The 23,933-nt window shown below is 34.4% G+C and overlaps 1 protein-coding gene across 2 annotated transcripts in view; it reads right to left on the minus strand.

Annotated features, from left to right (window-relative positions):
- Positions 1 to 23,679, minus strand: part of LOC149203777 (uncharacterized) — a 103,545-nt gene extending 79,866 nt beyond the window's left edge. Inside the window, exon 1 of one of the 2 annotated variants that reach the window (XR_016253968.1) lies at positions 23,042 to 23,679. Coding sequence is in view for 1 of the 2 variants with exons in the window: in XM_089403550.1 (XP_089259676.1) it covers positions 23,042 to 23,317 (276 nt within the window). In the remaining variant the exon portion in view is untranslated. The remainder of the gene's footprint in view (positions 1 to 23,041) is intronic. The other variant, XM_089403550.1, reaches the window with a different exon arrangement.
- Between the last annotated feature and the right edge of the window lie 254 nt (positions 23,680 to 23,933).

Here is a 23,933-nt window from a genome sequence, read left to right on the forward strand (position 1 = left end):
AGAGCTAGTACTTGTGCATACAGCACCGTCGCTTCCAAGTTTGTTACGAACTACCGGGTTGATATAAGTAAAGAAGGGAGTCCCAGGAGTCGCAACATTATTGCTGCAATACTGGAGCCCACCACCTATCTTTTGAATCCTTCCTTTTGCCAACTAGAAAATCATGTAGCACTCAACAAATTTCTTGACATTCTTGTTAATCTTGGGCCAATAATATCTTTCCTTCACCAGTGTTGTGGTATTTTCAACGCCAAAACAACCATCAAAACCTTTATTGTGCAACTCTTTAACAATATTCACCTGGAACGAGCTTCGAGGAATGCACAAACTTTGATTCTTAGATAGGAATACTTCTTGGATGTGGAAATAGAAATAAAAATTTCTATCAATATTCCAAGGTGTCTTGCATGCCTTCCAAGCTTCTGCCAAATATGCATCCTCTTCATACACTCCAAGCTCATAACTTCACTTGATAAGGCATTCATTAGTATTATCCTTCGACTTAATATATTTGTAACCTTATTTGATTTTTCAAACTTGTGTTTCAAAACAAATGTGTGACTTTGCAAAAAATATATCCAATTGGAATGTTTTTTATTAAATCTTACTTTAACCATTGATGCACTAGAAGGCCTTATGATCAATAAATAAGACAAACTCCTTTAGTGGTAAGTAATGTCGCCATTTCTTTAGAGCTTGTACAATGGCAAAAAAAATTGATGATAGACATAGTACTTCTTAGTATAATTTAGCTTCTCGTTAAAGAATGCAATTGGTCTTCCTTCTTGACTCAAAACTTCTCCAATTGTTGAACTAATAGCATCACAGTCCATTTGAAATACCTTATTAAAATTTGCAAGTGCCAAAATTGGTTGTTTAGTTACTTTCTTCTTCAAATTTTCATAAAATTTCATGCCTCCTATTATCCTTTCGAAAATACCTTTCTTCATACATTCTATAAGTGGTGAACAAATCTCACCCAAGTTTCGAATAAATTTATTGTAGAAGCATGTTGAACCATGAAATTTTTTACATCAAAGGTACACTTAGGTATTGCCCAAATTGAAAGGCAATACCATTTACCTTTTTATCTTTTATCATAATTGTAATATTCTTAACATACTATTTTACTAAATTCCATCATCACTGTAATATTCCTAAAATAGCATTTTACCTTTTATTATAATTTTTTTAATATAAAATTTTTTATTTACGAAATTCCATCCATCATCGTGTAATAAGTTAATAACTTTAACCAAATATTTAAGATTATTATAAAAAAATTAATATAAAAAAAAATTATTAAAAAAAAAAATCAAAACCATACCGAATTCCAATTTCCGAATTTGCGACCGAATCGAATCGTATTGCCGTATTTCCGAATTTTTCTGGCCATTACGGCCGAACTTGGTAGCTATGGTCTCTACCAACATTTTTTTCATCGAATCTCCTACGGATGTCAACGTCACAACATCTGACGTGAAACCATCAAATTTTTAATAACAAGTATGCCCATTTTTGTGTCAGATAATCGACGTCTACACCATTGAATATCTAACGTTTAATGAAGTGTTGACTATTCAACACAATGTCAGTGATGAGTTGCTTGACTTTAATGTGTCAGATAGCCAACGCTAATAAGTCGCATATACGATGAATAGTTGTCGTATTTTTGCCCCATTTGTACTAGTGTCACCATCCAAACCTCTGCTAATCATTCGCTAAGCTTCTTCGAAGGATCTCCTCTCCTGTTTATGATGTAGTGTCTCATGTCATTTATGTTTGTTCTCAATTTCATTCCTATTTTGCCTCATGCTCCTTGGTTATTATTCTTGTCTAGATAGAATCTCTTCAGCCCATGGAATCATTCCAAATGCCCCCCTTGTCTCTTAGATTTTTCTATTGTGACAATGGGTGGCTAGCAATTCTATGTGCACCCAGTCACAGACTAGTTCCCTACTGTGTAGCCAAATTTCCATTGGTCTTGTTGTCCTATGTTTAGTTATCCAAAGGCATACTCGTGTCCTCGTCCCCAACTGATATTGTTTTTTTTACAACTTCCCCCTTTTGCACACTTGTAAAGCTCCATGGCTACCATCAAACAATCAGTACCCCAAGCAATTTCCCCCCTTCTCAACTCTGGAATATGTGTCCCTGAACTTATCCCATTTTTATTTAAATAAATTTACAATGATTGGGAAAAGTAATAAAGGTTGTCACATTAAATCACATGGATGTCACGGGCACATTGTTGCAACATACAAGAAAATACAATTTTCACACTTGTTGACCTATTTCAAATGCCATGAAATATGTTGAAATGTCCTTTTCCTCAAAAAACTAAGAGAAAGAATTATTGTCAAGGGGAAAATATTTTAGTGGCAGAAAAGATAGCGGGATTAGTTGACAGATCACCCTATTTTCCATTGATGTCAAAGGGGGAGAAAACAATCAAAGAGCATTCTCACAGGGGTGGTTGCTACAGAGTATGTTACCATCAATGACAAAGGAGGAGATTGTTGAGATGTTTTCAATGATGTCAAAGCAAGGAACCACATAGAGACAGAATGCAGAACTACAATCCAGGATCATGATCATACCAATGTTGATAGATCAAGAGTTAATATTGATCTAAGTTGGTTACTTATCAACAAAAGGTGATTATGTTATATCACAAGAGTTGCAGTGTGAATGATAATATCATGATCATAAAGTTTCACTTTATCTTCAGACTCATGGAAATTTTATGAAATGTAGCTCTTCTTTTTTATATAATCTGAAGGAACGAGTGTCAAAGAAAGGTCTCTGTTACAATTCTGGATGATGATAAATACCTAGGATCATAGCACAATTTCAACCTTTTTACAGTGAGGAGAAAGAGTGATGTTGCAAGTAAAATAGAGGGAGAAAAAATGTAAGTTGTATGGGAATACCACCTCAGGGATATTGTTAACCACTTTAGGCATGGATCTCTTGTCGTGTGTATGCTAGATTCAAAATCCAACAAGATCCCTATAGTTATATTTACAATAGTAAATGGGGAAATTAGTGTGATCACATTTCTACCTGAGTAATACCAATTTCTTGAAAAGTTGCAAATGAATCTTATAGTAGAGAGCTTGAACCACAAGCAATGGTGGTCAGTTAAATTATAGTTATAATGGTTTTTACTGGAGAGGATCTATGTGACAGGGTAAGAGTTGAACAATTGACATTAACACAAAGATAATTTACCAGCTTTAAAACATGTTGTCAATTCTTGAGCGTGAAAGACAATTGAATGTGCACAAGTCAACTCCGAGAATGAAGACAAGTTGACCTTGAAGTTTGCCTTAAATCCTATTGGTTCTTATAAATTTGATTTTGGTTGTACATTATTATTTTGAGACCTATTTTAGACCTCAAAATTTTTCTAATGAGAACTCAAACCCACTAAGGATAGACTTTGTCTCTATAACTAGGCACCTATGTTATAGCTCGAACCTGTGAAACTTAGGACCATGTAATTCATCCCTCTGTAATAATCTAGGCTTGTATAATTCAACCCCTTTGCATAAATCAGATTTATAGAAAGGGATGAAACTTGGCCCTGTTGTGAAGACGAATTTTCCATCAGACATTTGCACTCTGATAGAAGAAAAATCGAGCTATCTTTTGGAACTTCCTTGAATAGATACTTGACAAGTTTAGAGACTTCTTTGGAGCAGAATTTTATGCCCGTTCTTGATGTATTTTGAGCATTTTTAAAGTTTCCTTTCAAGCAGGCCTAGATCATATTGTTGAAGTGTTATGGGTGCAGATATTGGAATATTGTTGACCAGTCTCTAGAATTCATTACTAAAGCAGCATTGAAGCCTTTTTGAAGTCATCTTGATACAACCTTGAAGTCACATTGGAACAATTCTTGGAGAAAATATAGAATCAAGCGTTGAAAATAATTTTAAAGTATTCCTAGAGAAAATCTTAGAGAGACTTTGTATCAACCTTCAAAGTGATCTTTCGAATATTCATGAGGAAATTCTTTGAGTGACTATATATCAATATTTAAAGTAATTTTTGAAGAGTTTTCAGAGTATAAATAGAAGAGATATCTAAGGAACCTCTTTATGACATTTAGGAATAGTTTTTGGAAACTTCCTAAAGCATAGTTAGAGACCCTTTTTTGAATAAGACTTGTAGTGGAATTTAGAGTCTTGCTTGTTGTAGACCTAGAAACATTGGAGGATATGTTGGGCATATCATTGAAGACTTCTGAAGCAATTATTTAGAGAAAATTTAAAGGTCCTTAGAGCGTAAATTTGGAGCAGACATTGTAGTCCTTCTTGAAACAAACTAGAAGTAAACCTTGAAGACCAAGTTGGAGCCTAGATTTATATTTGAGGATTGGAGTCCTCATACAAGGTTGAAGCCTTGTGAGAGACCAGGTTGGAGCCTAGATTTATATTTTATGATTGGAGTTCCCATACAAGGTTGGATCCTTGTGAGAGACCAGGTTGGATCTCGGATTGACATTTGAGGATTGGAGTCCTTGTTGAAGGTTGGAGCCTTGAAGAAGTTAGAGACTTTGTTGTACAAGTTGGGTAAAAGAGGATTGGAGTCCTCGCTTTCTTTATTAATAAAATTATTTTTTATTATTTCTATGTTATGTTATATTGTTCTTCTGATTAACTTGCTGATTAAAAATTGAAAGAGATATTGATTAATCCCTCGGCTTAGTATTACCAACAATTGGTATTAGAACTAGTTCCTTCAAGCATAGCATAACATAAGGAAGGTAGATCCTAGGAACACATATGGCAAAGTCAAGAACGAAAGGCTCCAAACCTTTTGAATATATCTCCTTCTCGGTCATGAAATCAGAAGTAGATCGGGTTGGCAAAGCTCCATTGTTCGATGGAATGAATCATGTGTTATGGAGCAATAGAATGGAGTACTATTTGATGGCTCTAGGATATGAGGTATGGGAATTGGTAGTTACATGGAGAAAAATGATAGATGAGTCAAAAGAATACAATACAAAATCCATGATGGTGATATTAAGTAGTATATCAGATTCTATAAATGGTAATATGGGTTATTTTTCTTTAGCCAAAATTATTTGGGAAAAGCTACAAAAGCTTGATGAAAAAGAATCTACCCATGTGACAGCTGATCCAAAAGAAAAATATGTAGAACAAGAAAATGATCAAGAGTTAAAGGAGATAGATGAAGGCACCAAGTACATAAAATACTATGAAGATGAAAAAAACTTTGAAGTGGAAGCTGAAGTAGACCTTAAAATGGAACTTGTGGTTGATATAAAAGAAATAAATAGAATGGGAAAAGAAAATCAAGAACTTAAGAAGTAAGTAAAATATGTGGAAGAAAAGAATCATGACCTTGATGAATCAAAGGAAGACATTTTCCTCCTAAGGAACCAAATAGAAGAAATATGTAAGGATCTCAACAAACTTGAAGTAGAATTGCATCAACAATAGACAAGACATGATGAAGAAGTCCTCTCCCTAATAATTCAGCTGGAAGAAGTAAAGAAAATGGAAGAATTTGTAAAGATACAGTTGATGAAAAAAGAAGAAGAATGTGAGAAACTTAAAGAAGAAATTGTCTTATTAAAAAATGAAATTGGCACTCTACGCAGAAGTCTAAAGAGTTCCCAATCATTGGATGACATTCTTAGCCATCATAGATCACCATTTCATAAAATGGCACTTGGTTAAACAAATGAATCTCCAAAAACTAAATTAAAGAAAAACCTGAAAGCGGTGTCAACATTCTCCAAAGTTTAAATCATAATGAAAGCGAGAAAAATGTTGCAAGTGCTCCCCTTCTTAGAAGTCATGCTGATGACCTCAAGAAATATTCTTTCTATGCAAGTAATAATGAGACTCTGTTAAGGATTGAACCTCCTTAAAGGAGAAATAGCTTCAAAATGTCACCAAGAGAATATTATAATCTAGCTGATGAAGAATTTTTTTTTGCTTATTTTTATTTATGCCCTAATTTCGGTCTTCTAGCTAGAAATTGTAAATCATACGACAAGAATGATTGAAATGGTTGTCATCAAAGCCCTAGAAGGAAGTTTGCAAGTAGACAAGTTGCTCTGCTATTCAAAATCAATGTAGATAGTTATCAATGTCACAATTTTGGACATATAGCATGAGATTTGAAATGGGCTCCTAAGTTATTAGAAAATCATATGAAGGTTTGGAGAAGAAAACAAGAAGAAGCCCCCACAGTCTTTGCATATATCAAAGACATAAATAGCTATCAGGATACCATTATAAACAAAGAATAAAAACAAAGATACTTGACTCAAGCAAATAAGGCAAAGGTTGAAGGAAATAATTCATTTGCAACTGGAGAATATGAAGCAGCATAAGCAGGGTTTCTCAACCATTGCATGAGTTGTCCTTCCAAATAGGTTTACAATATTTAGGTCCTAGCTCAGCAATTGCTTTGAAAATTCATTATTTTGAGTGGGTAATGCAAGTGTTCGACCAACACAATCTAAGTGTTAGTGCATGTCAATTTTCCCATATAGCACTGGAGTAAGTAGATGAAGCCAGTCGAATGATAGATTTCACGCTTGATGATTCCTCGGTAGAACAAGCATACAATGTTAAAGGTCCTCTATGGGCCACTGTTTTTAAAATTTTCAAAGGGTCGTGATCAATATAAAGAAGCATAATGTGCATTTGTGAACAAAAGGAACCTTAGCAAGTTAACATTTATTATATATTGATTGATTATTTGTGGTCGTGAGTTACCTTTTGTGGGCCTATTTGAAAAAGTGGAGAGAGAATTAGTTTGAAAGGAAAAATGTTCAAATATCATTGCAAAACCAAATGCTTATTGTTCACGTATGATCAATAAAAAAAATTCACAAATCATTACGAGTGTCTTCCCATTCTCGTAATAAGAAAAGTAAATTCACATTTTAAAGAAATAAATATATTAAAAAATAAAACTACCTTAAAAAAACATTTTGTCGTCATATGTAATGTTATTCAAACAACAAATGCTCCATGATTTCATTTACATTCAACTTATGACCATATTTAAGATGGGAAAAAAACTTTGGTTAGAATATCATTAGGTTTGTATGTGTATAGTATCAAGCTTACAAATATATTTATTTGTATAGCATCCCAAAGCATACAAGAAATTGGAGCTTTGGTTTTAATTTCATATCTTGTATGTTTTACAATGTTAGAAGTCCAAGAAGGCGTTCTAATAATCCATAAAGTCGATCCCAACAAAAGCTACACAAGTATATTCAAACACAATATGTTAAGGGCTTTGAAATAGTGCACACACTTTATGTATTTTCTAGGTTGCAAGTTTATACGATACATATAAAATAATATATTGTATTTTTAGACATGATGCTCATAGATATGGTGTCCGAAGTATTATTTGTGTTGTAAACTCATTAATGTATGTGATCTGTTGAAATATATCATGGGGTTGCCAAAATACATATATTAGTAAGGGAATATTTCAAGTATATGAGTGCATGGTTCAGTGGATGATAGTAGGTTAACTTGCACCTCTCTCGCGTTGAACATCTTTCGTGTTGCTGCGCTGCAGTATATACTGTCTCATGGCGATTATTCCGACTGATGTGATGGCGAATATTCTGGTTGTATTGATGGTTTCGATCTGATATTTATCAGCTTGTCTGATATGTATAAATATAATATAAAAAAAGCCCTATAATACTTCTGCTTGGGAACTAGCCCCTCCCTTTTGAAAATAGAAATCTTATAAGTAACCAGATATATTCCTGGTCTTGCACCGGTATGCGGTCGATGATCCCAACAGAAAATTTTGGAAACTAATAGCATATATTGGTCGTGGTCCTTACATGTCACTGATCAAGATAAACACCCAAATGTCTGACCAAAGGAGATTATCCTTGACGGAAACAAGTTGAGACCTAAGTGTCATTCCATGTGGCTTGCTTGAATGGCACCGGATTTCCATTGTGAACATGGTTAAATTACCAGTGCTGCTCATGATATTTGCCCAAGATTCACTATTTATGTCAGGCCTTTTCCGGTTATTCTTTGTCAGCGCTTAGTGACAACTTCGTGACAACTGTTGATCACATTTCACTTTGCAAATTACAACCATAAAATAATATAGGAGGTTTACATTTCACTTTGCAAATTACAACCATAGAAAAAAATAGGAGGTTTAGGAGATTTTTTAGTGTGATTTTTTGGATTTTGTTGGGTTGGAAATTATGGGAAAATTTGAGGTGAAATTTTGATTTGTGTTATTTAAACTAGTTTTTCAATTATATATATAGATTCAGGTGAAATTTTGATTTGTGTTATTTAAACTAGTTTTTCAATTATATATGGATTCAGCACTCTTAAAAACCTTAACTTATTTCAATTATGCAAGTTGTAGTTTCAATAAATTCTTCCCAAATTTTTACTTTTAGTTTCAATAAATTCTTCCCAAATTTTAAAAAATATCAAACGGAAAAACCACCCATTTTTTTTTCCAAAAAATCTCACTTAAAAAACTATTAGTAATTGATTGTTTATGATCCCAATCGGAATCCTACGTGAGATCTATGCTTTGCTTTTATCCACGACTTGATCATCCAACTTGCCAAACCTAAAAACCACTTTTACTCCAACATTGTCATCTTCACATTGCTTGCGGACTCCGGGTATTAGTCATGTCTGGTTTCTTTTTCCTCATTTGTTACCTCTCAAACTACTTGAAACTATCGCTCCAGGCCGAGGAGAAAGCAGAGAATTCTTGGAAGTCACTGCAACTGTTCTTTGGCACGCTAAAATCACCAAGTATGCCTGAACGACAAATAATTTCCTCCAAGCGTTAATAGGTAAAAATTACAGTGTGGATCCTCTATACCTGTTTTTCCTTGTGTGTTATCAATTGCTTGATAGTGTCTCAGGATTTCTCTGAAATCAGTCCTTCTAAGTCAAAATTCCTCTCTATTGGTTTAAGAACATTTTGAAACTCATAAAGTTTTCCTTCGTACAAGTATGCACTATGTACGCTTCTACAAAGCTGATTTTATTTGCATGCAAAATAAAAAGAGCCTCTGTGAATGTTTCAACAATTTCGACTTCCCCCGCATTCTCTCTACTCACAGTGCTAGCCCTTTAGGTGGAGATCTCAGGCACAAAATCACTTGGTACTTTTCATCAGTTTCCTAAGTTGGTATTTATTTTTCATGATTTAGAATCCTCCATCGTATCTAGCGTTTTTTTAACTTGTTAAAACTTGTTTTATATGCTCTATTTTGGGATGAAATACCTCCTCTGCACATTTTAGTCAAAATACTGAGTTATTGCACATTCGATATATCCTCATTTTGTTATAAAGGGCCACTCAAAAACGAAGATGCAAACATTTTTCCTGATAATGTATAGCACGGACACTCTTCTTTTATTTTAAAAGCGTTATTAGAAGTTTTTTCCCACACATAATCGTGATTATCATTTACACCCTCGATTTAACAGTTGTCATGGATCATTTGGGTGATCTTAATACACCATTTATAAAACCATATAGTCCAATTGGATAGTTTTCTTTATTATATGATACATGTCGATGGTAGCCCTCGTGACCCAAGGGCCTTGGGCACAAACCCATATCGACATTACCGTAGCGCAAAAATAATATTTTATCAACGTGTCCACGGGCAAGATAAATCTCTGTGCATTTCAAATACACATAGCTTCATAATTATGTGTTGTATGACAAATGGGGTATATATGGTAGCATATGTATTTATTCATGGCCTCGGATTACTATTATTTTCCTCGGCTATAAGACAAGATCTCCATCAATTTTTATATTTGTATTCACTCAATGCACAGAGTCTGTACATTCTTTTACTTTTGTCCAAATACCTGATTCTACAAGTTCGTTTAAAAAAAAATGTACGAGACCATCGCACTCCTCCATGAAACACTGGAACTCCCTTTCTAACTGTTTCACTCTCTATTTTCTGCATAATCATGTACAACCCATTGTGAAACAAAAGAGTCAATTTTTTTAGACCTTTTACTCTCATAATCCATCGTTTTATATATATATATATATATATATTTTGCAAAAAGCCCTTAAATCATTATGGAATCACTTCTCTTTACAATATTATGTATATTTTTCATTTGAGATGAATTTTGTTAACGCATCAAAAATTATTTTTCTCCACAAATTATTTTCTTCATTATTTGTTTTATTTTAAACTTATGTAATAGTATATTTTTCTCCACAAATTATTTTCTTGATTATTTGTTTTATTTTAAACTTATGTAATAGTAAATTTGTTGATACTAGAATATCTTATTTTATCATAATCTGCAAGTGACTTGATGTTTATGTTACAGTATGAGTTTTTATAACAGAGGTAGAGGAAGAAATAAAAGAGATAGAAATATGGGGATAAGAATGGAAAGAAAGCCTAGGGTTTCTATTCATTTTGATGGGGATTGGCATTGTAAACCTAAGTGGCCAACCCATTGCTCACCCTCCTCCTAAACCTATGCAGCCTTTCATTCATAATAGACCAAGTATTGACATCCCGATACCACCACGCATCTCTATTCCACTTGCAATCCCTCCTAATAATGGCTGGAAAAATGCCATTCAAGCACAAACATTACGTTCTATGTAGATTTGGATGACAGTTTCATTGCTTCATCCTCCCTCTCCTAAGGCAAATGTGTCACATCATCCACAATCCGCTAGTGTTATGCCCACTCCACAAACAACACCTCAACCTTCTAATCTCATCAGGCAAATGTGTCACATCATCCACAATCCGCTAGTGTTGTGCCTACTCCACAAACAACACCTCAACTTTCTAATCTTGTTAATCAGCCTCTTCCATATGTTGCTCAATTTTCCAAACATACTACTATCATTGCTCAACCTACTACTCAGTCCTCCAAACATGTGACCAAACATATCAACCTGCTGCTAGAAATTAAAAACAAAAGGCTCAGGCTACCACGTCAGATTCCTCTCACGGTTCTTCTCACTATGTGACATCCCATCCTCACCCAAAGGCTAAATTTTCTCCCTCTCACAAGTTAAAATGATAGTGTACGTATATTTTCAGTTTGAATTTAATACAAAGATGGGTTATGCTTTATTTCTTCTATTGCTTTAGTTACTTTTCCAACACTAGCTTGCACAGACTTATATCAGTTTTATGTGTTTAAATGGATGATGCACAACACTTATTTATGGATGGAATTTTTGAGGTTTGGATGATGCACAACACTTATTTATGTATGGAATTTTTTATGTTTTTTTGTGTGATTGATATATTGAAGGCATATTCATGTAATGATCATCACCATAATGGAGGAACAAGGATATTTTGGAGAAACAAGGAGTTTATCTATTGTTGTTTGATGATGTTTATTTCAGCATAGATATACATAAATGATGATGGCTTTTTATGGAGGCATAGAGGTTATGTTTGCTTATACACATTGTATGGCAACATGATTGATTTATTTTTTGAATTATATGGCACACATATTTTATGTTCATCACGTCATTATGGTTAAAAAAAAATTGTCAAAAGTCATATTAAATGACTTATATCATGGAATGGGAGGGTCCCACATGCTAGGAAAGTTAAATATAATAATTGTAAAATGAATACTTTTAAATATTTCCCTTTAGAACTCCTACCCTCGAATCCTAATCAAAACTTGATTAGAACATATATTATAATAAATTACCAAAGTGGTTCAACTATCTAACCACTTTAAGGGGGAATAAAAGAGGGAGCGAGATATGAAGGAGGGGAGAGAAATTTGCAATGAGAGGTATGCATTGAGTCTAAGTTATATTTCCTTCCTCCGAATTTTTATATTTTTTGTGTTATAAGAAGTTGAACTATAAGTTGGAAACAAATCAATTTCGAAGAGAATATATAGTCAAATGAGAAATTCCACTCATCCTTTCGGCATATCATTTTAGGTAAATTGTTCTTCTGTCATTCCATTTGCTATTTGAAGGTCTAATTTTTACTTAACTAGTTCTAACAATTATTAATTTGCAAAGAAACAAGTTGTCAATCATTGTATCACATCATTTGAAGGTGTTTGAAGGTTGTCTCGTCTTTTTTCTTCTTTCCAAAACTTTTGTATATGATTATTTACATTGCAAATGTTTAGAATCTGATTTGGTCTATGATTCTTCACATGAATCTGCCTTTTGATCCTATTGTACTCACATACTTTTAAATTAATAAACTCACCCTTGTTTTCCTCCATATTTTTTGTGTATATCTCTTACAAAATTATATTTTTATTTGCAGTTAATTCTCTTTAATTTACAAACTTAACATATCTATTGTTGCTTATTATGTCTAATTTTCATTTTTTGTCTATTGATTTTTAATAGAAATATTATATTTCGTATTTTTTTATGAAATCTCACACCCTTTTGTAAATACTAAGTTCTAGTTTTGATTTTTTGTTTTAATCTTTTGTATATAATCTTCTTAAATCAATGAAAACTTATAAATACTATCATAGTCTGTCACAACTAAGGGCACAAAAATTAAGACAATCTTCTCCCATTATTTAACCCGCCCTAGTGAGATTGGAGGGTTTGGTTAAAGAGAAGCATCAAAAACTTCTCCTTAATCAACACTTAGCTCCTTTATTCTTTTTACATGTATCAATAAAATTAACAAAGGGTCAATGATTACATTTATAGTTGTAGTCCGTATCCAAAAGGAATCTGCAAATAAATATCAACCTATTGACATAGAGTAACTAGAAAATGAATATGTTCCAACTTTGGCACATCTCCAACTTTCGTACATTTTACAATAAAGCCCAGGGTTGGTTATCTAATAGAAATCATCTCCATCAAATCCTAAGGTTGTAATGAAGGTTGAGAAAGGAATTCCACATGTCATAAACATCAATTGACATACATGCATTTCCCTTTGGCATTCCTCATTGAAATGGGGCTTTCCTTCTCTCATAGTGTTGAGTTTTTGAAGTATCCATCAAAGGAATGGAATCATCATTTAGGCCTTGTCTTACTATGCCCTACTCATCTTGATTTTAGGTGCATCTTCTTGTGAAAATTCTCTTTTCATCCACGGTTCATTACATTACTTTCAAATCGCATGGATGCCACAAGATAATTGTTGCAACATCCAAGACAATATAGTTGTCACACTTGTTCACCTATTTCAAATGCCATGAACTATGTTGAAATTCCTTTGTCTCCAAAAAATGAGAGAAAGCATTATTGCCAGGAGGAACGATCTTTAGTGGTAGAAAATACAGGGGGAGTAGTTGATACATCACCCCATTTTCCAATGATGTCAAAAGGGGGAAAAAAAGATCAAGGAGCGTTATCGTAGGGGGAGTTGCTACAGTGCATGCTGCCATGAATGACAAAGGGGGAGATTGTTGAGATGTTGTCATTGATGTCAAAGCAAGTCACCACAGAGAGACACAATGCATAACTATAATCGAAGACCATGATCATACCAATGTTGATAGATCACGAGTTAAGATTGACCTAAGTTGGTTACCCATCAACTAAAGGTGATTATGTTATATCACAAGAGTTGCAAAGTGAATGTGAATATCATAGTCATTAAGTTGTACTCTATGTTCAAACTTGTGGAGATTTTATGAAATCTATCACTTTGTTGTTATACAAGCCCAAGGAACGAGCTATTAGAGGCCTCTATTGCAATTCTAGACGATGATGTATACCTAGGAGAAGAGAACAATTTCAACCTTTTTATAGTGAGGAGAAAGAGGGATGTTGCAAGTAAAATAGAGGGAGAAAAACTGGAAGTTGTAAGGGAATACCACCTCGAGGATATTATTAACCACTTTAGGCATGGATCTCTTGTTATGTGTGTGCCAGATTCAAAATCCAACAAAATCCCTATAGTTATATTTACAATAGTAAATGGGGTAATTAGTGTGATCACATCTTTACCTAAGGAGTAATACCAATTTCTTGAAAAGTTGTAAATGAATCTTGTAGTAGGGGGCTTGAACCATGAGCAATGGCAGTCATTTAAATTATAGCTATAATGGGTGTTATAGTAGAAGTGTTATGCAATAGGGTAAGAGTTGAACAGGTTACATTAACACAAAGATAATTCACCAGTTTTAAAACATGTTGTAATTCCTCATGCAATTCCTGAGCATGATAGAAAATTGCATGTGCCAAAGTTGGCTCCAGGAATGAAGACAAGTCAGCCCTAAAGTTGGCCTTGTTTTTTAGCATCTAGACTAATATAAATAACGGTTAGTTCGACCTAATTTGACCTGAACTCGTCCAAGAAAAAGAACAGAAGAACTCGGGCAAGAAGACAAGAAGTAATTTGGACCAGTGGTGAAGAAAAATATGGTTCATTCCTCATGAACCTAGGAGCAAAGTGAAGGAGCATCTCTTGATAAGTTTAGAGAGTTATTTGGAGCAAAATTGTATGCACATTCTTGATGCCTTTTGAGCAATCTTAAAGTTTCCTTTGAAGCATGCCTAGATCAGATCGTTGAAGTGTCTTGGGTGCAGATCTTAAAATATTCTTGACCAATCTATTGAAGTCACGTTGGAGCAATTCTACGAAAAAAACCAGAACCAAACATTGAAAATACTTTTGAAGTATTCCTAAAGCAAGTCTTGGAGAGACTTTGTATTAACCTTCGAAGTGACCTTTGGAATATTCATGAGGTAGTTCTTGGAGTGATTATAGATCAATATTTGAAGTAATTTTTGAAGAGTTTTTGGAACATAAATATAAGAGATATTGAAGGAGCCTCTTGATGACATTTAGGAGCAATTTTTGGAAACTCCCCAGAGCAGTCTTAGAGACCCTTTTTTGAAGAAGACTTGAAGGGGAATTTGGATTCTTCCTTGTTATATACCTAGGAAAATTGGAGGATATATTGAGCAGATCATTTAAGACATGTGAACCAATTGTTTAGAGCATATTCGAAGAGTCTTGGAACAAAAAATTGGTGCAGACATTGTAGTCCTTCTTGAAGCAAACCAAAAGCATACCTTGAAGAATAGGTCGGCGCCTGGATTTATATTTGAGGATTGAAGTCCTCATACAACGTTGGAGCCTTGTGAAAGACTATGTTGGAGCCTGGATTTATATTTGAGGATTGGAATTTCCATACAAGGTTGGAGCCTTGTGAGAGACCAAGTTGGAGCTCGGATTGATATTTGAGGATTGGAGTCCTTATTCAAGGTTGAAGCCTTGAAGAAGTTGGATATTTTGTTGTACATGTTGGGTAAAAGAGGATTAGAGTCTTCACTTTCTTTATTAATAAAATAATTTTTTATTATTTTTTTAGTTATGTTATAATGTGCTTCTAATCAAAGAAATATCTTAACTAGCTAATTAAAAATTGAAAGACATATTGATTCACCCCACTCCCCCTCAGTGTTTCCAAAAAAATGATTATTATCCTCCCCAGCCACGTTCAATTCCCACTAATGACATGTTGAGCTCATATCAATTATATTGTTGTAATGGATTTGAGCCTTGTTGTTGTACATTCTAAAGAATATCTTACTCTTTCCCATGAACATTGTAAATGCATATATCATCATCTCCATTTATTTCGCAAATAAATACTTGACTTTATAGTTTTGTGAAAATGAATTTAATATGAGTTTGTAAAATTCATATATCACTTCCTCTTCTCACGCACGAGCTGAGTTCTGGTCCCCCTAGGGCATGAGCTTGAATGCTTCTACATGGCTACTGCGAGGGGGGGGGGGGCTCCCCCTCCACCCCAGATTGATGAGAGCACAACCTTCAACACGATGGTAACAACGCTTGCAAAACGACCCCAGAAAAGAGATTTCAATGTAAAGTTTGTAAAGAAAACAAAATATATCCCATCAGTTGAGCTTTCAATGGGTGTGAGAAGAACCTCAATAGCCTTCTCAGAGCATGCCCTAATAGGGAAGTTCACTAGGATGTGGTCATCCCCAAAATCTATGGAGATATGCATCAAAAAACCTGGAGATCAATCATGATTGGTAATATCAAGTTATATGAGTGTGGTAATGGATTTTTTGCCTTTCTATTTGAGAACAAAGAAGACAGATATAATTTTTAGAAATGGACCCTACTTCACAAATAGACAGATGTATCTCAATAAATGTACTATGGAATTTAATCCAGATGAAAACCTCCCAACTTCAATCCCATTTTTGGTTATCCTGCCAGAGTGACGACTACCTGAGGGTAATCGACAATGAAGTTGGAAAATACATCGATCGACCATAACAAAAACGATCATAGTTTGCATGCAAAAAAATATGCATGGAGGTTGATCTCGAAAAAGGATTGCCATCAGATATTAACTTAACTTTAGGGGAATGGACCCATTGCCAGTTGTTGGATTACGAACAGATCCCTATCAAATGTCGATATTGCCATGAGTATGGGAACTTTGCAAGAGACTGTAAAGAGTCCCCTCCTAAAAATGTGTTGGACGAGAAAGTGAATCAATGGCATACTCAAAAAAAGGGTAGAAATAAGAACAGAGCAGAGACCAACAAAGAGAAAAACGATAACGAAAAGAGTGAAACAGCAGCATTTGAAAATTTCTTTGAAATATTGCAAAACCATTAAAGGAATAAGGACATAGAACCTGAAACTAATGAGCAAGACCCAGAGCCATATGAGAACTAGGTAGAAGAGGCAGGGGAAGAGGAGAATAAAAGTCATCAAAATGAAGCTCAAAAACAAGGTCAAAGAAATAATACCTAAAAGAAAATTTATTCTGATGTCTAATTTATTTGTTGAGATTGCAACAAGATGATGGAGCTTAGTGAAAAGAGTCGCCTTCACTAAGTGGGCCCGCAGGCTATTTTTGGCGCAAGTCTATTTTTAGACTATGTCTATTTTTAGACATATGGATCATGTCTATGGATTGCAGGTCGCTGTTTATGGATGATTGGTCAAGTTGGGAAAAATAGATGGACTTCTATTTTTTATCAAAGTGTGAGTGATCACAGTGTGAGTGATCAAAGTCTATTTTTAGACTGGCTGTCAAAAATAGAAAAGTCAAATATTATTGTCTCATAATAATATTTGGACTATAAACTTGATCTTATTCTCTTGGAGCACTTCAGTTTGAGCTACAGAGGTGGCACATGCAGCTGTCAGAAGGAAATACGCTTTTCTTATGAGTCAGTTGAGTTGTTGCATGCATGACTTCAGTTAGAACTCAATCAGTTGAGTTTGGTGGAGTTGATTGTGGAGTTGATGGAGTTGTGTTCAGTTTGACTTAGTTAAACTAGTTGCAATTAGTCTAACTGCAAATAGACTAATGATGAGTTGTTAAACTAATTATTAACTCATGATACAACTAATGAATACATCAGTTAACTCAGTTGCATGTCAGTGCATGTTCAGTTCAACAGGGACAGGTGGTAGAGAATTAGATTGCTATCAGTTGTGACTATAGTTGTGCACCAGATCTTGCGCAATCAAGGGATTGAGTATGCCAATGAGTTTGCTCACGTATTTGCCCAGTATTGTAGCCTTTGCTCACGTCCAACAAAGTGTGAGTGATTATTTTGAGGTGAAATACGAGTTTGGTGAGCTATTCTCATCAGTTCTTGAGCAGGTATTGAGCAGTGGAGGCAGGCAAGCAGTGGAATAGATTTGGAGATCAGATCTGAGCTGTATTGTGTGTAACAGGTGGAGCTGGTACTGGATTGCTTGTGATAAGCATTGTACTTTGTAATGTTACATGTTCTCAATCATTAATATACAGATAGTTGGGGTTTTAGGGAGATGCTTTCCCCGGGTTACATATTGTGTTAATGTGTGAATGCTCTTGATGTTTTATTGTTATTGATGCTGCTATATTGATGATCAACGTAGAGGAGCTTATGTATTGTGTATGTATTCCGCAATAGTACATGATCAGGATAATCTCCATTGAATATGTGTTAAATTATTCAAAATTTCTACATTATTCATAAAACTATTTAATCATCATAAAAATCTATTATGAGGTCCAATGTCACCATTTTTTATACCATTTTAAAATCTCACATTGACTTAATGCACATTTTTTTTATATGCAAATATAAAAAAGGTCTAATTAATTATGTACAATCAAATATTATATATATCGCAGAGATTGCTCTGTCAACTTTATAGTTTTATTTCGAGTTTTATGATATTATGGTCGAGTTGTGGCATGAGCTAAAGTTGCAATTTTATCATTATTGTCGTGTAGTATTAAAAACTAAGCAAAAAATAAAGAGTTGTTGGTTAACCTCTGATACAGAACCATAAAGAATAGGTCAATTATTTAAGAGACTAATGTGACTCATCATCAGCATTAGTCACAAGTAGTTCTTAATAAGGTCAAGCTAGTGTGACTTGTCTCCGGGAATGTGACCTGTCATGAGCATTAGTCACAGGGACTTCTTAATAAGGTCAAGCGAGTGTGACCTGTCGTGCTCCGACAACGTCAGTACAGGTTATTTTATAAAGTCAAGTTGTAGAATTGTCTGCTAAAGACATTCTGCACCCAAAATGTTATCCTAGATAATTGGTGAATATTGTGGAAGGCCATATATTCAACCAATGGTGGCATCTCCATAGGATGGTTCAATATCGACACTGACTAGTTGCGCTCCAGGAGGTTGAGAAGCATCAATTCTGCAAAGCATGTCAACAATGGTCTGAAGCGGTTATGTCTTAAATGGATAAAGTGGGAAGCTCGAAAAAGTGGTGAAGAAAAAAGTTGAAACCTTGAGATTTCAGAATGAATATGAGTGTTAGTGATGACCATATCAGACAAATATGACGAAGATTTATTTATTGTTGAATTGTGGGTTTTTTATATTTTCTACATTTAAGCATTAAGGGAGGGTTTTGGAAGTAATGCTTCCATGTCATGTGTGAGTTGTCATTGAGTCCCTAGGTGTCAATCTAGAAGTAATTAGTTTATTGTGTGTGAGTTCTAATACCTATCTAGATGTGCAATTGTGATTGATCTATATATTATAAATATGTAACCATTGAGATCAATAAAATATAGTGAGTGTGATTTGTTGTGTGCACAATCATTGTCTCCTCATCTCTCATTTTCTATCGAAATCTAATATTTATTTATTTAAAAAAATTATATACATGTATAAAGTAAGTATTTCTCATCTATTAAAATTTCCAACAAATTCTTATAAATATTTATTTTTATTTTTATTTTTTTAGATATTTCATAGTAAAAAATTAAATAAAACATTTTTTTCATTAACAAATTATTACCAAATATAAAAATAAACATAAATCAAACAACTAAATATAATATCTTTTTTTATTAAAAATATGTAATTATGTGCAAGTTCATTTAATTTGTGGTTAATTTTTTTTAAAGTAAAATCACCTCATAGATTATTTTATTTTATTCTTTTTAACTTACTATTTTAAGTAATAGCATTTTGTTGATAAAGGCAAATTATGCTATGTCAAACATAAATTACACAAGTAAAAAATTATTTTAATTAAAAATCTATAATTATGTGTACTTTCACTTGCTTTTTGTGCTCAACAATTAGGGGTAAGTTAATTTCTTTTTTTGGCTTTTTTTTTCTTCTTTTTCCTGAAGTAAAACCATATCATAGATGGTTTTAATGAAACAACATTTTCTTAGCAAATGGTTTTGAATATTGGAAGAGTGTGTGAGAGAGTAGATATCGAATGGGTCTGTGGTGTCTTTCCCAGCAATGCCAACTGGTTTGATACATTCCATATGGTGGGCCAAGAACATGGCCATGTTTTCAAGTAAAATATCTTCCCGTTGAGGTGGTATCAGCTGTGATTGAAGAGTTTGTCAGAGTTCACATGGTGAAGGCAAAACAAAAAAAGACCAGAATCTTGATTATGCCCCCGCTTAAGGAAGGTAAGCCATGGGGCTACTTTGATGGTGCTAGTCAAGGTAATCCACCAATGTGTGGTGCAGTTGCTGTTCTTTTTATTAATAATCATTTAGTGAAGCATATCAGACTTTGTCTTGGTGGTGGAACAAACAACAAGGTAGAGTTTTCCACCTTATGGGCCTTATTATTTGCTGCAATTGACTTTGAGGTAAAGGCACTTCAGACCTTTGCTGATTCCAAGACTGTTATTGAATAGATGAATGGTAAAATCAGCATGGTGCTCCTCATTTATACCACATCATTGAGGAGATTAAACAAGAAGCTCACGAATTGGAATGATTGGAAATAAATACATATATAAAAAGCTGAATACCAAAGCAATTCATTTGTTCAAAGAGGTGGTCCAAGTTCACCTAGGTGCTTTGGAGATAATGGAATCTCCGGACAATTGGGGTCTTAGAGGCCATGGTCATCCAATTTTAATTTTCCTGTTATGCAATTTTCCTTTAGGTCTGATTTTGAGAATGCCAAATCTATGTATATATTTATGACTGATAATAATGATCATATGGGTCAAGAATAAGGTTCTTTAGGATGATTGATGGTTTTGGGTCCAATTCAGTAAATGGTTTTTGTAGGCTTTTTCAGTTCGAGTCTTATGGACTTTTTGTAGCCTTTTTTGGTTTTGGTCCCATGGACAAGACATAGTCATTATCATACCAGTAGTTTGTCCCAATGTATATTTTCAAACTTGGAAATAAGTTTTTTTTCCAGGGAAAGAAAAACAAAAAACAAAAAAAAAAAAAGCAATTAGTGATGAGGCTTCAATCGAACAAAATCTCACAATACCCTGATTTCCTATACAAAGGTGTCTAGTTATAGGTTGAGCATCCTTTCTGATGCAATCTTTTAATATTTTGCCCTACCTACTATAATAAGTGTTTCGTAGTAGGTGGGCATAGCTAAGACACAAGACACTATTATTATTACATCTATCAATAATACAACATATAATTAGCATTAGTAGTGACATCTCACATGATTGACAACAACTTTATACGAAAAGAATATGACAACATGAGACACTAAGAGAACTACACCTATGAGTTATATAACTTAGGATTAGCATTAGGAATGACATCTCGCATTATTGACAGTGACTTTATACAAAAAGAACATATAACAAGGGACACTAGGATTAGTACACCTATGAATAGCATAACTTACGATTAGCCTTTTACAAAAATAATAATGACATAAAAACATATTAGGACCAAGGACTTAACTTTCCTCAACAGAATTTGACTAAAAAGGACTACATATTGTAACAATTCCTCCATTTATAAAAGCATCAAAGCATCAACTCTGAAATGTGAATTTTACTTTCTTAGTAAGAATAGAAAAATTGTTTGAGTAGCTCGTACTATGATGACAAAAAGAAAATTGAAGCCTTTGCTAAATGAGAAGGTTTAGAGTTACCATGAAACTCCTGAAAAAATTAGTGCTTTTTGTTGAGGAGTAACAAGAGAAGATGCTTTGATTGGAAGTGAATGCAGCCCCAATGGAGTCAAACAATCAATGAGTCCATAAAGCAACCACAGCTTGTGCATAAGCTCAATGAACTAATTGTTAAGGTGAAGCAAGTGTTATAACTCCAAACTAAATACCAAGGGAACTTCATGAAAGATGTCACAAAAATATTTTTGGATCGAATTCTTCTAAGGCATGATCTTAACAATCAAGCGGTACCTATTCAAGATGCTGAAGAGGGATTGTGTAAGGATCTTCATCTGGTTCAACATTCTTTTCATCATCTATTGCTCTAAAGTAGGTGGAGTCTCAATTACATCAACAATGTCTTCATTTGTTGATTTATAAACATTTGTCAATGATAATGTGTAGTAGAGATAACTGTATTGGTAGCTTTCGGGTGGAGATAAATATCATCGTGGGGAGCATGACATTGAACCCTTTTTAAACACACAGCAATTTGGCTCTGCATTGGGAGGCATACAGTGGTGTTGCGTGGGCAAGTCCATGCAACATTGACCATACGAGCAGGCTCTTCATTGGGCACAACTGTTTGACAGGTGCCATATGCAGGGAGACCACCATGTAGAAATTAGGACGATACAGCTCGACAGTTAGGTGGACACAACTTCACCCCTGCACCCGAAAATATTTATCCTCACCTGTATCTTCTGTACATGCAACATTTTCATGTCACTTATCACGGAGGTCTTTGTTATGAAGTATCTTGTGAAATGCTGAGATGTGTCAGTGAAAGAGAAATTGTAGATGCAGTTTCATTTATTGAAACACAACTGTTATGTTTATGTAAGCTGAGATGTTGCTGAAATTGTTTTAGAAGCCAATGAATCCATCCCATGCGGCCATGTTTGTTTGTTCTAAACAAGTTAGATAGAAATGTTAAAGAATTAATGACTAGACTGACTAGTCATCGGCCACAGATATCAAATTCCTCTAGCTACCAGTCCTTTCCCTGGTCAATCCAGGTGAATGTAAGATTTATCAACCTAGTCTAGGTAGGTTTTTGGTTTAGGTCATTTTAAGAAGGCTATGGCAAAATCTATTGGGAAACTAACCCAATGACCAGAATTCCCATGTTAACTTTTATTGTACTGAGTTTATATATCACGTTAGAATTAAATGAATATGACCTTCTACAGGAGAGATCATGAATCTAAGTCCAGTGAATCCCCCTTTTTATCCTGTAGAGCTATGTGGAGCTACTATTCAAATCTAATAAACAACAACTTCTTCAGATCGGGAGTTACAGAATTGATAATATACACATTCGAAATTTTTCGAGGGTTTTTCTCTGACCAAACAATATGCCAAAGCAAAAGCAACAGCGGAAAATGTAACCAGTCAAAACTTAAATATATAAAGAAAGAGGATCTCAAGGGCGTACTTTGGTTTTTGAGTAGTAATTTATTTTTTTCGGAAGCTAAAGAGCTGAGATTAATCCGAAGAGCAAAGCATGAGCGAAATATAAAATGTAAAACCAGACCTATAAGTCTTTAATCCCGCAAGAAATATGTATTGTTGCTCAATTCAGGCTGTCAGTTCTATAACAAGGATTTCTAAGGTCGCATACCTGCTTTTGTGAAGAAGCTGAATGAACATAATCACTGCCCCCTGTAACAAGCTTTGGGTCGCGTGTACTTCCATGGAAAAACTGGTTTCTATGACGCGCGGGACTATTAAACAGATTTCTAAAAGAAGAAGTATAAGGTCGTTGAATAGAGCTCCTAGTAAACCCATTGTGAATTCGTCTGTCATTATACGTGCAATATTCTGCCTCATCCGAGCATCCACAGGTAACTCCAGAGTGTGCTGAATTTTCAGATTGAAATGCAAAGGGATCTTCCATTTCGAACTAGACCCTCTGGATCTCGAATCCTATTTTGGGGCTTTAATTGTATCAGATAAGTGTTCTCCGCGCAGCTGCAACAGACTAACAAATGTTTTTCGCCGATGTTACACTAAATATATGATTGACAACACCGAACACAAAGAAATGCGTGATCAAACTTCCCGCCCATATGAGTGAATTTGTTTTGGGTTTTGGGATTTTGAAATGCACGTCCACGCAAAACCCCGCCGGCCCCACCTTGTTTTCGGCACAGTGAATCCCTGTCCCACTGCCACGGTACTTGATTTTGAGCTTCGGCTGTTTGAAGAAATTCTGAACCATTGTGTGCTTTGGGTTGTTGTAGATGAACTTTTCTACGAGTTTATGTAGATGAATCGTACAATATTAACTTTTTTAGTGAGTCGGGTTATGGTTCATTTATATAGATGGATGGTAGAATACTAAATATATATTTTTAGTGTACTAAATTTATTTCTTTTTAATGAGTTGAGAGTTTATGGTGTCAATGGGTGGGGTGAGGGAACAAATGTTTTGTCAATGAGTGAGCGGGAGGTATATGTCTATCGTTGGATAACTGATTTGCGAATGGTAGGTATATACAATTCTGTTTATT

This window comes from Pinus tabuliformis, chromosome 2_1 (genome assembly GCF_031772625.1).
Source record: "Pinus tabuliformis cultivar Carrire ecotype Pingquan chromosome 2_1, CPIR1, whole genome shotgun sequence".
In the NCBI taxonomy this organism is placed as follows: domain Eukaryota; kingdom Viridiplantae; phylum Streptophyta; class Pinopsida; order Pinales; family Pinaceae; genus Pinus; species Pinus tabuliformis.